Source organism: Rhodamnia argentea, chromosome 7, assembly GCF_020921035.1.
Source record: "Rhodamnia argentea isolate NSW1041297 chromosome 7, ASM2092103v1, whole genome shotgun sequence".
In the NCBI taxonomy this organism is placed as follows: domain Eukaryota; kingdom Viridiplantae; phylum Streptophyta; class Magnoliopsida; order Myrtales; family Myrtaceae; genus Rhodamnia; species Rhodamnia argentea.
The window spans coordinates 23,096,222-23,111,867 of record NC_063156.1 but is presented as its reverse complement, the minus strand read 5'-3'; the positions used below and the strand labels follow the sequence as shown (position 1 = coordinate 23,111,867).

Sequence of the window (15,646 nt, the reverse complement as noted above, 5' to 3'; positions counted from 1 at the left end):
GTAATTGTTTTGGTAAGAGAATTGATGTGTGTGCTGACAGGAAGTGTTGCGAGGACATGTTTATTCTCGAACTCGTGAATCAATCATGTCCATGGTGGCCTTGTTAACTTATTTCATGGAGGTCACAGGGTCTCCCCAACTTGGCATCTGAGTATCATGGCACGTACTTTAAGCAACTCCTACCCACGAAACAAATTAGCGAAAGGAATGAGACCGATAGATAGTGAGATCTTGACGTGTCTTGGTTAAGGCTTTCTAAACAAAGACAATACCCCAGCAAAATAGAGTTATTTCTATTCAAGCATGGAAGAATGCCAAAAATCATGAGTTCCAAGCACCTACTACATGTAACTCTGATTCTTCATCAATCTCTGTGGTCATCATCATCCCCTTCTGAATCTGGATTAAGGAAAGAAATAACATGAGTCGGCTGGAAATCATTGTTGATGATCATATATTCAGAACAAGAACAACCAAGAACCAAAACTTGTCTTAAATAATGATGAAGCCCACTTTACTGTACACTTGCTTGTACAAAATGAAGGAAGTAGAGTTTGGGTTGAAGCCCAGTTTCTGAAAGAGGCTTTACAGCTTATTCTTCCTTCTGTCAACATCTATAACTATTATTAACAGCTATAAAATTTAGGACAGGGACTAGGGAGTATTAACATAAGTGTCTTTAACATTGACAAGCATGCGCCTTTCTGGTCTATAAATTCTATTCAAACAAGTTCACTGGATGCCTGCAGCTAATCCTGCATTAATGTAATCGAAGCAGGTAAAGCGTGACTTGCTCGGATTTACACTCTCTTCCTTGTCACCAAAAGGCTAGTCACATTCCTGGTTTTATTTAAGTTCATCTTTTGTGGAGATGGAGATACTTTTTGGGCCAAACTTGAATGAGGATTCTGCACATGGTTCAATTAACGCTCTAATTTATTTCGACGGACACCTTTATCTTTCCTTCGTCCTAAAATTGATGTCCAAGTGTTTGTATCTATGCACATCTTTCAGTGGTACTTATGAAACCTACGAAGAAAATGTTATTGCTGTAATGTCCCTTACCAGAACGAACATCATCACTTATCTGGCCTCTATCACGAACCTGTCTCGCCAGCATCCCACACAACAACAACCACCAATATAAATTAATAACAAGCAAGCAGAACAGAAGAGTATTGAACACATAGTAGCACAGAGGTCCAACAGCCATTTGCAGGTCCTTGCCCAAAGTCAGAAGAACTTCATAACTGCCAGAATAAGATTCAAGATAACTTATATCATTCCCCAATTTATTGAAGAAACAGAACAAAGAGTATCGTGTTTCGAAGGAAGGCATGCAGAAGTCGAAGGAAACGGAGAAGGAGTTAATAAGAAAGCATCCCCTCTTAAAGTAATTCAGCTAATGGCATCTGGATATTTGAGAAATTGAGACTATCGAGTCTCCATCTCATCAGCAGAAACTTGATGCTCTGTCTCCTCTGGCAGTCATTAAAATAATTATCTCTAAATCTTCAATTGAGGAAGTAGCAGAACCAATCTGAAGTTCCAAAACTGAGCACATATCTAAACTATTTGGATTTTTTTTTTAATGATTGTAATTTAAAATAAGCATTGCATTGGTGCATATGTTAATCTTATTCCAGAAAAAAAAAATAATACCGTACTCCAGTAAAGAAAATGAGCATAGAATGTTTAATTGAAAAGACCTGTCACATCTCAATAGTTGAAAATTTCTCGTTAAAGATCAGTATTTGAGATTATAAGATTCAACAGATTGAATCTGTAAATGAGATGTTCTAGCAACAAAATCTTTCCTTGCAGAAGTGAAGTGTATTCCTGCGACTATTTTTTGTTTTTTGTTACAGAAGTCCCTTTTTCTCTACGAATGGCACGTACGTTAGCACAATATGCTAAATTAAGTGATGTCGTCATTGTACAAACAAGATCTACCATAGAATTTGATTAATGCTCTTCAAAATTCCACGAGACATAAGAGTTTTTCTTCATAGACAGAAATTTGCAAGGAACTGTGTTCATCGATTGACTTCACCCTTCCACTATGTGTAAAGCCCTTTCACATCGGATTAATATAGAGAAAGAATAATACTTATAGGTTTTCCAAAAACTGATCAGAAAGCTCAAGAAGCACAATGCAAAGACCTAATAGCACGATTTGTTCTGGCCTTATTACGATGGGGAAAAGAAATAAATTGCAAAGGAGGTATCTAAGCCAAGTTGGACTTGACAGTATGTGCTATTGATAAATTGAAATAAACATGTGCTAATTTGGTTAACTTGTAAGTGTCAAAAGAGTCTGGACATACTAAAGAGCTTTTACGTGGCATGGTGCACTTACCTAGTGCTCCTAAGGATCCAAAATGGAAAGTAGATGATGCGGAAGGCTGTAAAAGCAAGTGCAAAAAGAAGAAAAAAACAGCTAGCAATCCTTTCATAGCCACTGTACTTCGACATTTTTGCCACTTCCATGAAGACATCGCTCGCGTCATGGAGTGCCAAGATAATCGAACCAACACGAGCAAACCTGCAAAATGCAGGAAGATCTGATTGAGGTAGAGAAGACTGGTACCATCTCTTTAAATTTTGCCAAGAGATCCCACTACAAAGCTAAGGGCATTTGTAATCTTTTTTTGAAATAGGAAGGATCTATTTATCATCACGTGGCACAAAGTTCTTGCCAATTTGCTCTCCACATTTACCTCAATACATTAGGACAACATGGGTAAATACAAAAACTTGAGGAGTGCACCTGAACATATATGATAAGACAAGGAGGAGGATAGATGCCACATGATGTCCCATTGAGACCAAAAAGTCTGATCTCCTTGTTTCCCAGAAAAACAAGGCAACCAGGGAGTATGTATAGAATCCAGAGGCATACATGTACAATCCCTTTAATTTCAACCTGGCAAAAAACACGCAAAATGATTAAGTAGATAAAAAAAATGAACCAGAGTTTGAGAAAAAAACATTAAGAGGAAAGCATGTCCAGTGATATTTTGCTACCGGTCTTAATAATGAGGCTTACTTGATCTTCTGATCTGGCCAAACTTGATTCCCAGGGCCAACCCAGAAGAACTTGGTACTAGTGAACCAAGGCTCGTCATAGGAGACTGAAAGAGCCAAAATCTCTGCAGAAAGGAAGTACACACATTTCCACGCCGCCTCTTTGAATTTTTTAATCTTTTTCTTCCTATGATGTGCCTCAAGATCCAGCTTGGCATGTCCCTCTCCAAAAATCAGCCGTCTCGCTAGTTTCTGCCACAACCACAAGATCATTATGAACTCAAGACGCATAGAAGCTGCTTAGGATTAGAGGTTGGCCATGTCAGGTAGGAAGTCTAGTCTTGTTTCTTCTAGACATATTAGCGTGAATTGATGAGATGACCTAATAATGTCAAAGATCATTTTAGATAGCAGGAACTAGTTTTTCGATAACTAGCTAATCTTATTCCCGTAGCAATTTAAGTCCACAACCAGATTGCTATGATATGTGCTCCTTATAACTCGACTCACTGCAATTCTTGTACAAGTTCTGGACTTGCCCATTTTCATGATGAGAAACACTTCATACCAAATTGAGGCAGTACTTCAACTAATTTGAAGCTGCCTTTCTTATGGCAATTCTTGTGGTCATTTATATAATGCGGGGAACATTACCAGTGACGCATTTTAAGTTGAGATACAGATGTAATGCTACTGCACGACGAGAGGCACGAGATGCCGACCTACGCAATCATCAAATTTGCCTTTTCCAAAATGTTAGTTCCAAGCAACCCACAAATTTTTTGGTTCAGCAAGAACTCCAAGTGAACAGTGATAGATGATACACTCTAGCACACACATACCTACCTCAAATAAAAGAAAGGAAGCTTTTTTCCTTGTTTGGCAATTGATCAAAACCGCTGAGTTCTATCAGCAATTGAATTTACACACCGTATTCATTTAAGAGAGAGACTGACATCCATGAAGATCAAAAGATGCCCGAAGAGAATCACAAGATCAAGAAACTTCAAGTTTCTGCTGATGAAGTCAGTTGAAGAGTTACCTCAAAGATGAAAGCATCAAGAAAGAGGCGGAGAGCTGGGAAGAAGAGAGCGAAGAAGGGAACCACTGCAAAGTCTCTGTTCGATGGGTATGACTCCGCACTCCAATCGACCCACAACCCCATTTAGCACCTCTGAGATAGAGATACAGAGAGAGTAGAGAGATGGGTTTCTTCTCCTTTTTCTTGATCATGAATCATGGTGTGGCAAACGTGTGTTGGAAAGTTTGAGGCACTCGGTTTGACCGGTGCAAGCAACTGTCAACGGCAGGCGAAGAGATTGACTTTGACTAGTGTTACGGGCCTTCTCGGAAGCTTCATTTAACCGGACCGACCCGACCCGAACCGACCCGGAACGGAAACTAATGGGCACGTGGTCGGGTCGGCCTTCTTTCTTGGAAGCTACTACTAATTCATATGGACACGGGCAGGAAGGATCCTGTGGAACTGTCTTGGGAAAGCTTGGAGTTTTGAGTATCGAATCCATCGAAATATCTGTCCGAAGTCATTAGTTAAGTTGCCACGCGCACATCATCTTTTTTGCCGAAGAATCGCCACATTATTTGCGTAATGTCACAATGCTACCTTCAATTGACCGACACTTTGGCAAATTCACGTAACTCGGTAATTCTCAACAAAGGTCTCATAATTTCACAATTTTTTCTTTGTTTCCATTCTTCTGAGTAGGGGTGTGCATGGTCCGAGCCAATCCGGTCCTAGTATGGAGCCGAGAACAAGACCGGTAGTCCCGGTCTCCAAATTTTTGGGACCGAGGATCGGACCGGGACCGCTAATATCAACTGCTTATAGAAATCTAACCCTTAGACCTAAAGTAACAACTTCTAATATCAACCATCCGACCTAATAAAACATACACATCACCATTGTACAACCATCACATGAGTACTTATAATCCTAAAATAATGAGACGTGAGAAGAGCAACGATGCCGACGAGCGAGAGGCGGGAACGCGAGATGAGCCAGCGCCGAGCAAAGCTGCATTGCGAAGGCAAGACGTGAGCATCGAGCGAAACGAGAGGAGTGCGTATCGAGTAGAAGATGGGGAAATTAGATTAATTAGTTCTTCAAAAAAATTTAATTTTTTTCTAATTATATTTATGCTAGGAAGTCCAGTCTTATCCCATCCACCATGGAACCGAGGACCTGACCTCCTCCCTTGCTCACCCCTCCTACTTCCGAGAGGTACTTCATGGAAAAATGACAGCATGATCTTGTTTCCAAAGTATTCAAGGAAGCCGCATGAACTAGCGAATTTGGATTGGTATTCCGTGCGATGCAACTAACCGAGTTTGCAAGAACTCCCGAGCAACATGACAAAGCAGAAGAATCGATTCTGGTGATTAGAATAAGCCAATACTCGGAATCGTGAACGAGAACGAATTATGGAATGTCCCACCAATCCTTAAAGATACCTTCATCTGCACTTGACTCGTCGACTCCATCTTCCCAATATAAGAAGCGATCGGAGATGATCCATCTGCACTCAGAACCAGCTACATAATCAGGATGGACCATTCGGCTCCAAGAGGCAATGATGCACTGCCCAACTGGAATACTGCTTCCATCTTCATCTGCGGCGGCCTGGGCCTGCTTCTCGGGATAGTGACGGTGGCTGTGCTAAAGCTTTCTTTCGACTGGTTCAAGCACGATGATATCAGTGCGGCCAGCGATGCCCAGAAGGCCGAACAAGGCGGCGACGGTGGCGGAAGTGGCGGCGGCAGCAGCTGCCCTGCGGTGGAGGTAGTTGTGATCATGGCCGGTGGTCAGAACCCCACTCACCTGGCAAAACCTATTCCGTCCCGTCAACCGGTCAGTGTGGACGTGTGACATCCATCGGCGGCATCAGCCAGGTTACTAGTTCCGGGGTTCCCGGATGACAATGTAATTTGTATGTAAATTCAGTTTTCCAGCTAGATGTCGGCCAAAAATCGTTCATTACGCAAAACTGATGGAAACAGAAATTGTTAAAGTTAAGGACATAGCCCAAGCGATTTAATTGGATTTAAGGCGATGTTTATGGGACAAATCCATGTCGTCTGCTAGATGCTAGTAAATGTAATTGCAGAATTTTCAGATACTGGAATTTTATTTCAATCATAATGACAGCTTCGACCTCGGCTTACTTGGAATCATTGACAAAACCCACATTCTTTAGAAAAGAGTAGTAGACTTTTTTAGAGAGTTGGTAAGTGTCAAAATAATAAAGATGCTAAATTTAAGGCATAATTAACGAGTAAAAAAAAGGAAAAAAGAAGAGCAAAAGCTCACGAACAATAAGAAAAAACCGGCAACTTACGTAAAAACAAATAAACATCCATAGATATAACTTAGTTGCTACGCAAAAAATTGGTGAGTAGTGCTAAATTTAGGTCGGTAATCTCTACAACTAGTCAGTTGTATTTTACATGTTGTTAATGAAGCATATAACCTTTCACAATTCAATAAGAAAGTTGATAGATTAAAAAAATTTGAAAGATTGGCAAGTAATTCGAATGGGAATTGGTAACAAAAAACTAGTTGGTAAGTTAATCCGACAAATATCGATAAGTCACTCTAATTTAGATTGATAATTTTATATAAAAGTTACTAAATTTAAAGCGTTGATCTATTCAACAACAAAAGTTAATGACTTATGCAAAAATTGCTAATTTACAACCTCAAAAAAACAAAAAGTAATTCCGGAAAAGTATTAGTTAAGTTGCTAACAAGTGTTTTTTTTTTTTTTTGGTCAGAAAGTTGCTAACAAGTTTGTTTTTGTTTTTCTTGTCAGATGGTTGCTAACAAGTTACCCGGTCATTATCCTACCAATTGTTTTGAGGCGCTCACCAATGCTTATTATCAAAGACATAAATTCTTATGCATGGAAAACAGAAGTGTCATTATTCCACATTACATTTACAGGTCACAGCAAGAAACTGAAGAACTTTCACATTCTATGATGCAAAAACCAAATGAATCTTCTCTTCCTCATCTCCGAGCTAAAAGCACATGTCCAAGCAACAGTAGCAACACAAACCAGCACAACTGCACAGAAGAAGGCACATAACGTTAGTGATATTGACAGAGAGAGAGAGAGAGAGAGAGAGGGAAGGGGAGAGAGGGAGGGAAAGGGAGGGGGGGAAGGGGGGGGGAGAAATTCATACAATCCTCTGCAAAACCCGTCTCCTTTGGACATAGTTTGATCTTCAGGATGAGCAACACCTCTGAGGCCTCCTTGACCTTGAGCATCTTCCATGGACATGGTATTCACAGGAACTGCTGGTGGACCCGTGCAAGAATTTGCAGGCACCGAAGTGTGTTCTGGACATATTATCAGGAGAACAAAAGTATCATGATCAACAAAGGGGCAAAAGAAAGAAAACAGATGAAATGAAGTACCACTTAACTGCAATGTAAATAAGCAGCTAAGGAGGAAGCTTACTAGGAAGATAATCCCAATCAGACATGTTCGAGTGTGTTTGATTATGATTCTGAAAACAGATACGAGCAGGTTTGAGTTCCATTATTGAAGAAGATGCAAGCATATATAACTGAACAAAAGGTGTGGTGATGAAGGTGATTATAGTGGAGTGGTTGTACTTGTAGCTGGCCAGAGAATGCGGCCAGCACCAATGAAACGCGTCAATAGTTTGAAATTTACACAGACAGAAAGGTCACGGAAGGAAGGGAGATTTACATGATTAATTAAAACTCAGCGCGACTCACTTATATTCCTATGTTCGTTTAGCATTCTAGGTATACGAAAAGTTTAGGAATGTTGGGTTCTTTTTGCCTTTAAACTAATGTATATAATTGAAGAGTTGCATTTGCATTTCATCAGTCTCAATTTAAATGGTGTATATGATTGAAGAGGCAAGAGAGCGAACCCACACTTCCTGATATGCACTTGCAGAGTTCCTAGAACTTTTACTTTCCTTCATGCTGCTACAGCTTGTGATTATATGCCGAATGCTTACTCATAATCCATGATGTAACATATGTGTTTGACATTACCGAGAAATATCATGCAAAAACTTAGTGAACAGGATATGATCAACTGTTATGCCTTCAGCAAGTGGATCAAAGCCAATTGCATAGTACTATGAATAACAATAATAAAAGAATAGGCAGCCCAAGCAAGGCGCTCAGGCGGCTGAGGAAGCGAAGTCGTGAAGGCCATATGAAAAGGAGGTTGCTCCGAAGAAGACCCCAATCAGTTCAAGAATGTGGGACGTCACAGGAAACTTATGGCTGATGAATCTACTGATAAATAGGCTAGTCAAAGCCAACTTGACTGCCCAAGAAAACAAGCACAGGGTTGGAGGGAAGTCATTGGTTTGGACCGAGAGACCCAGAAGAGCCATTTCAATCACCGATGAAAAGCAGAAACCTCAGACCACGACCATCCATGCCCGCGATTTTGTGCGGCGGTTGCTACTTGCTGTATCATATTCTTCAGAAGTTGAAGCATTCTTCTTTGAAAATGGCCATTTCAGCTCTTGCTCTGTCAACTAAAAGGAAGGCAAAGAGTTAAGAAGTAAGAAGGATAACTTACATATTATTTCCAAAGGAAATTTGCCCAGGAACACCCATATGTTGGTGTTAGTGTTATCACCTAGAGAGGGGGTAAATAGGTGATTTCGATAACTTTAAAAATCAATGCGTAATTTATACGGATAAACTCAGAGCTTTGTTCAGACGATAATTACTAACAAGATCCGAGGTACCCTCGGATTCAGCGGCATGCACAATTCAGCTATCACAATATAATAATAAGGAGCTTAAGGGATAGAGAATTTGCACAGAGATTTAATAGCATACGTTCACTTCTTCATGCAGGCAGCTAATCGGCTGGATTCCACTAGTGAATATCTCGTAGATTACCACACAATGATGGTTCTTGAGTCGAAAGATTTTCTGCCTAATGCTCACACATTTGCATGAACTCCTCTAAGTATTACAATGTTTGGTTCAAGAATATATGAAGGATGTGAAACTCTCTTGATCTAGGAGTTTAAGATTCTGCACTCTCATATATGTTCTCTAAAGCCTTAAGTTCTCCTTTTATCTCTCCCCTTTGTATAAGGCAATATAAGGAGTATATAAATATCTCAAGTTATTGTCTCGCCCCTTTGTATAAGGCAATATGAGGAGCATAAGGAGTATACAAATATCTCTGTGTGAGTGTTAAGCGGAAAATCTTTTGACTCAAGAATCGTTCATCGTATTATAAATTCTTAGATATTCATTAGTGATATTCGGACGATTGGCTGCCAATATGAAGAAGTGGATATATGCTTGAACAAAGCCTAACTACTATAGATTCTTTGTGCAAATTCTCTATCCCTTAAACTTCTTATTATTATTTTGTGATGGTTGAATTGTGCACGCCGCTGAATCTAAGGACACCTCAAATCTTGTTAGTGATCATCGTTTGAAATAAGATCTGAGATTAACCGTGTAAATTCCACATTGATTTCTAAAGTTTATTGAAATCACTTATTCACCTCTTCTAGGTGATCTAGCACCAACAATTGGTATCAGAGCTTGATGCTCTTATTTTTTGAAGTGTTATTATTTCTGAGCTAATGATCTCTATGGCTAGCAATTTTGTTCCAACTTTGATTGAAGGATGAAGCAACAACAAGCCACCTTACTTCAATGGAAAGGAGCACAACGACCGGCAAAACAATTCAAGGCATTCCTTAGATGCCAAGATCCGCAAATATGGGATGTTGTACAAAGAGGCGTGGATCCCACCGCAAATACAACAAGCGATGCAAATTCAAACGCGGGGGACGACACCTCCAACAACCCCGTTCCCATTGTAACTCTATCTGCAATGGAATTGACGAAAAGTTATGCACTAGATGCTAAAGCTGTTTACTTGCTTTATAGTGCATTATCTCCCATAGAATATAAGTGTATTATAGATTGAACTTCTTTAAAAGTGATTTGGGACAAACTTCATGTGACCTATGAAGGAACGGATAGGGTCAAGGAGACCAAAATCAATATTCTCCTCGGCCGGTACGAAGCATTTAGAATGGAGTCCAATGAAATAGTGAAAGAGATATTTGATAAATTCACCGAAATAGTGAATGGCCTTACTTATCATGGACAACCAGTGTTTGGCTCGATGAGAGTTAACAAGCTTCTAAGAGGACTCACAAAGTAATGGAAAACTATCAAAATATCTATTCGAGAGACTCGGAGGATTAGTCCTTTATCCATGAACGAACTCATTGGAGCTCTTGGAATTGTGTGGTTAGGCGCACTGGTCCCAAGTTCGATTCTCCTACTGAGCATTTGTGATTTAAGTGGGGAGCTATGGCGGTGGGTTGCTATGCTAGTCTCCCCCGAAGAATAGTTGAGGTTCATGCAAGCCGATTCGGACAACTCGGTTATCAAAAAAACTCATTGGAGCTCTTCAATCCTATGAGAATGAAAGGATCAATGAAAAAGCACATTCAAAAGGTAAGAAATCCATTACTTTAAAATTTAATGCCGATTCTAATGTCTCGAATTCTGAAGATGAAGACAATGAGGAATTAGCACTCATGGTTAAGAGGTTCATAAGAATGGCAAAGAAAGGAAGAAATTTCAAAGGACAAAGAGATTTCAAGCAACATGATCAAAGAATATCATCTAGTAGCAAAGAAGAGAGCAAATACATAATCTGTTTCGAGTGCAAAAAGAAAGTGCACATCAAACCTAACTACCCTCTTATAAAGAAGAAACAAAGGGATGAAAAGTCCAAGAAAGTTCTAAAAGCAGAAACCTAAAATGACACAGAATGTGAAAGCGATGAGGAATATGCCAACATCTGTCTAATGACTACCTCAAACTCTAAGGAAGAATTTGAGGTAATTCATTCTAGTATTCCTTTTGAGGTATCCGAAGATATCGACAAATTATGCTCAAACTATAAATCTTTCCTTAAAAAGGTTTTAGAATTGAAAATGAAAATTGCACATTTGAAGCAAAGTGATGTCTCGTAAAAGGATAAGATAAATTTCTTGCAAAGCAAATCTTCTCAAATTACGGATAAATCTGATTTGATTTCAAAGAAAAATGAAATTTTACAAATTGAGAATGATTCTTTGAAAAAGGAAAACGCATCTTTGAAAAAGGAAATTTCAAATATTAATAAAAAGTTTTCCTCTAGTTCAAAAATCCTAGAGCATTTTCTTTCTATACAAGATACATGCAATAATAACTCTGGACTTAGTCTTCAAAGGGAAAGCGATTTAAAAAATGATTTTCCTAAAGTAAAAGAAAGACTTAGAAGAAGACCTTCAAAACGTGCATATAGAAATCATTTTTATAAGCAGTTCATAAGATCCGAGGAGCAAAGTTTCTCTAAATTTTCAAATTGTGGTGATCAAGATCAATCTAGAAATTATTGTCCTAAAGTGTGGAGATCCACTCAAAATATTTTGAGATTGACAAAATCTTCTAACTCAAGAGGACCCAAATAGATATGGGTACCAAAGAAAGCTTGATTGCTTTTGATATTTGCAGGTACTAATAAGAAGAAGAGACAAATGGTATCTTGATAGTGGATGCTCGAGACAAGATGACTGGGGACTCAAAAAGATTTATCAATCTTACAAAATTTGATGGTGGAAGTGTTTCCTTTGGCGGAAATAATAAAGGAAAAATCATTGGCAATGGAATCGTGAAGATTGGTAATCTCTTCATCAATGACACGTCTTTGGTTAAGGGTTTAAACTACAATCTTCTTAATATAAGCCAATCGTGTGACATGGGATTTAAAATATGTTTTGTGGAAGATAAATATTCAGGAACTAGCCATGATAACAAGCAATCTTTCACAAGGCGTAGACATGGAAACAAGTACCTTTTGGACACATCATCTGAGGATCTTCAATATTTAGTATCCATCAAATATGAGTAAGAACTTTGGCACAAAAAAGTTGGGACACATAATTTACAAGCAAATCTCAAAGCTCTCTTCTAAAAGGCTTGTGAGAGAACTCCCAGATGTTAAATTCGAGAAAACAGACTTGTGTTGCGTTTGCACTCTTGGAAAATAAGTAAGAAATTCTTTCAAATCTATAAATCAAGTTTCCACCAATCGTACTTTGCAGCTTCTACATATGGATGTCTTTGGACATACTTGAAGTTAAACCCTTGGAGGTAAAAGATATTGCCCGGTAATAGTGGATAATTATACAAGATTTACTTGAGTTTTCTTTATAGCTCATAAGAATGATGCATTCTCATACTTTGAAAGTTTTACAAAGAAAGTTCAAAATGAAAAAGGTTATTCTATTTCAAGCATCACAACAGATCATGGGAGAGGATTTGAAAATCAAATATTTGCAAATTTCTGTGATCAAAATTGTTTTTCACATGATTTTTCTTCGCCTTATACTCTCGAACAAAATGGAATAGTTGAAAGGAAAAACTGTTCTTTACAAGAAATGGCTTGAACCCTTTTGATTGAAAACAAACTCTCACCTTATTTTTGGGTAGAAGCTATTTCAACTGCTTGCTATATCATAAATCGAGTTTTCTTGAGATCATTGATTGAGAAAACTTCATATGAGCTTTACAAAGGCAAAAAATGAAAATGAGTTCTATTTGGGAGAATTTAGGGCTGGAGTAGATGTGGATAGAGCTTGATTAGATGTGGATGGTGTAAAGTCTGAAGGAAGTTGGACAAGAGCAAATTTTGAGAACTGTTTCAGCTTCATATCGATTGCATCTCTTATATTATCCATCTTCTTTCCCATACATTCCACTTCCAAAGTGGCAAAACTTGCATTAGATGACATATCTCTCCTCATCTTTTTCCACATGAACTGAGCTCCACATATCTTTAATCAGCTCCTTTAATTCATCTTGTCTATGCGGGATATCTCTAAGTAGATCTTTGTCCATCTTCAGTTCCAGCAGCAAGTGATTGCTCCCCCCTAAGTCTGAGATTGCTTTTGGATCAAAGAGATTGGAGTGTCATGCAGATTTGGATCTGAGGTAGTTTTGAGTGGGGTATCCTCTAGGTTACCAGTATCCATGTCCATCTGTTCAGTATGCTCCCCCTCAAACTGAGCTTCCTTGTCTGCTTCCATTTGAGCTCCCTATTCCAGAATAAGTTCTGGAATAACAGTTTGCTCACTCGTGCCATCTTTCTTGTCCTCATCTAGGATAGCTCGATGCTCTTCATTATCATCATCTTCCACATCTTGTGGATTCTCTTCTTCTTCCTTCTCCTTCTCTTCTCTTTCTTTCGCTTCCTTTTCTTTCTCTCCTTGCTCAATCTGAGCTGCAACAGCATCTTCAACAACTCTTCTTACAAGTTTCTGAATGTCTAGCTCTATTTCTTTGTCTTCCATCAACATCCTTTCTAGCTCAGCACTTGCCGTAACTAGCTTTGGTTTGTGATATTTTCAGCTGAACTCATCATAGCTATTTTGCTCATTATTTGAATCACTTGCTAAAGATCCTTCAGAAGTATTCATTTCAGATTCATTTAGGATCCTGTCAAGTAACTTTTGAGCAAGTTTCCTCCTCTTTTGTCCAGGTCTAGTGGACTTGTGAGCTAATATTTTCAGCCTCATTTTTCAAGTGGACTCAGATGATTGTGCAGGTGAAGGATCAGCAGACTATTCAGCTTCTGTAGGTGATGGTTCTGCAGTTTGTGTTGTTGTTGCTGTCTCTGCCATGTGAAGATCAACTAACACCACAATGTTCTTTCTGTATTTCCACTATCCGTCTGAGACTTTATAACCATCTTGTTCATCATTGTCTCCCCAGTGATACCTTGAGGAAGTTGCAAAGATCTGAGCCTTGTCTATCTTCGAGTATTTGAAGATTCTGGTGATCAAGGAATCATAAGACAGTTGTCCCTTATTCTTCTTAACAGTTCTGAACCTATGTAGGAATGCAATGTGAGGTAGAGGAAGGGGCTTGCCATTCAAAATGGCCCAGATGATAACGAGAAACATCTGTTTTGGAAGAGCCCTTGGGTCTGAGGCAGTTTATGATTACCTTATGCAAACATACATCTTAGAGGGAAATGATTGTACTCAATTTGAGGCTTGTTCACTCTGGTAAGATGCGGATTTCTAGACAGAACTTTATAGATATCATCTAAGATAGCAATAGGAGTGAAAGTATACTGCTCAGAACTTAGAATCTCTGCAAGTTCTGAGACACTCAGAATGAAATCTTGATTAAAGAAAGGAACTTAATAGCATCTGGACTAGGCATGGAAAAGTTTGAGTAGAAATATGGAGTAAGTTCAGGACAACAAGGAGCATTTAGAGTGCAAAGGTTTTGCAAATGCATATTAGAAAGCAAGGATAAAATCTGCAGACCAGGCTTCTCAAAGTACTCAAAGTCAATAGGTCTAAAGTTCATGGAAGTTTTAGCCAAAATAAAGTACTCCAGATGATCGTTCGATCTGAACAACCTATCCTTCTGTCCTTGTTTAGCAACAAACTTCATCTCCATTCTTTAAACTGAGCATAGAGCTTCCCGTCATCATCTTTTCTCACATTTTCAGTCTAAGAGACAACTTTTTCTTCTCCAGATCTTTCTTCTGTCACTACATCTGGAGCCACCTCAGCCCTAGAGGGTTCCCCAACTTTCTCCTTTTCCTTTCCTAAATGGTTTAGATGATCTTGCCATCTTTGTCTCAGCTTTATCAACCATTTCTGTGGCTTCCCTAATTTTCTTCTTAATCAACATAAAGTCAAAGCCTCATACCTCTTCTTCATCCCGAAATTCATTTTGTTTCATCAAGTAATTAATAGTTCCTTCACTACAACCTTGCATTCTCATGCTACAAATTGTTTTTGTGATTCTCCCAGCCAACTTAATTCTTCTATTTAAAGGAAGAGCAGCATGGTCAGTAAGTGTAGGAAACTTACCTGCAACAAACTTCATCTCCATTCCTTTAAACTGAGCATCGAGCTTCTCGTCATCTGCTTCTCTCACATTTTCAGACTGAGAGACAACTTTTTCTCCTCCAGATCTTTCTTCTGTCTTGACATTTGGAGCCTCCTCAGTCCTAGAGGATTCCCCAACTTTCTCCTTTCCTTTCCTAAATGGTTCAGATGATCTTGACATCTCTGTCTCAGCTTTATCAGCCATTTCTGTAGCTTCCCTAATTTTCTCCTCAGTCAACATGGAGTCAAAGCCTTGTAACTCTCCTTCATCCCGACATCCATTTTGTTTCACCAAGAAATTAATAGTTTCTTCACTAGTACCTTGCATTCTTATACTATGAATTGTTTTTGTGATTCTCCTAGCCAACTTAATTCTTCCATTTAAAGGAAGAGCAGCATGTTCAGTAGGCGTAGGAACCTTACTTGCAAGACGGTGAATCAACTCTTGCTTCTTACGAGCCTTAACCTCAGCAGGAGTCTCTGTTTGAGGTGCGTTGCTTGAATCCTCAAGTCTTTGCCCTTCCTGACCTTCATCTGTCAATCCAGTGAGATTGTATTGCGTTGGAGCATCGATTGGAGCCGTGGTCCTTGGAAATCCAATCTACCCGAGCGATGAGTACCAGTTACAGGCTTCTTCGCAGTTGAAGAGTTCTTGGGTGCC

General features: G+C 39.1%; 2 protein-coding genes and 1 long non-coding RNA gene across 5 annotated transcripts; 1 reads left to right on the top strand and 2 right to left on the bottom strand.

Moving 5' to 3' along the window:
• Positions 1-75: 75 nt before the first annotated feature.
• Positions 76-4,374, bottom strand: LOC115734965 (ceramide synthase 1 LOH3-like). Of its 3 annotated transcripts, none has more exons than XM_048282921.1 (7): positions 4,070-4,374; positions 3,050-3,279; positions 2,771-2,926; positions 2,360-2,545; positions 1,066-1,250; positions 316-399; positions 76-179 (listed from the first exon to the last, which is right to left on the bottom strand). In XM_048282921.1, exons 1-6 carry the CDS (start codon positions 4,190-4,192, stop codon positions 365-367), a joined length of 915 nt encoding a protein of 304 aa, XP_048138878.1. In that variant the 5' UTR covers positions 4,193-4,374; the 3' UTR covers positions 76-179; positions 316-364. The 3 variants fall into 3 exon arrangements, with proteins under 3 accessions (XP_048138878.1, XP_048138879.1, XP_030521865.2); XM_048282922.1 differs by having other exon boundaries at positions 76-176; XM_030666005.2 differs by having other exon boundaries at positions 76-399; positions 4,070-4,373.
• Positions 1,500-2,419, top strand: LOC125316047. The gene is made up of 2 exons (XR_007199353.1): positions 1,500-1,630; positions 1,673-2,419. It is a non-coding gene; the product is annotated as an uncharacterized LOC125316047 (long non-coding RNA).
• Positions 4,375-6,908: 2,534 nt separating the features above from the next.
• Positions 6,909-7,631, bottom strand: LOC125316035. Its single transcript, XM_048282833.1, has 3 exons — positions 7,509-7,631; positions 7,231-7,387; positions 6,909-7,111 (listed from the first exon to the last, which is right to left on the bottom strand). The coding sequence occupies exons 1-3, from the start codon at positions 7,609-7,611 to the stop codon at positions 7,066-7,068; spliced, it is 306 nt and encodes a 101-aa protein (XP_048138790.1). The 5' UTR covers positions 7,612-7,631; the 3' UTR covers positions 6,909-7,065.
• Between the last annotated feature and the right edge of the window lie 8,015 nt (positions 7,632-15,646).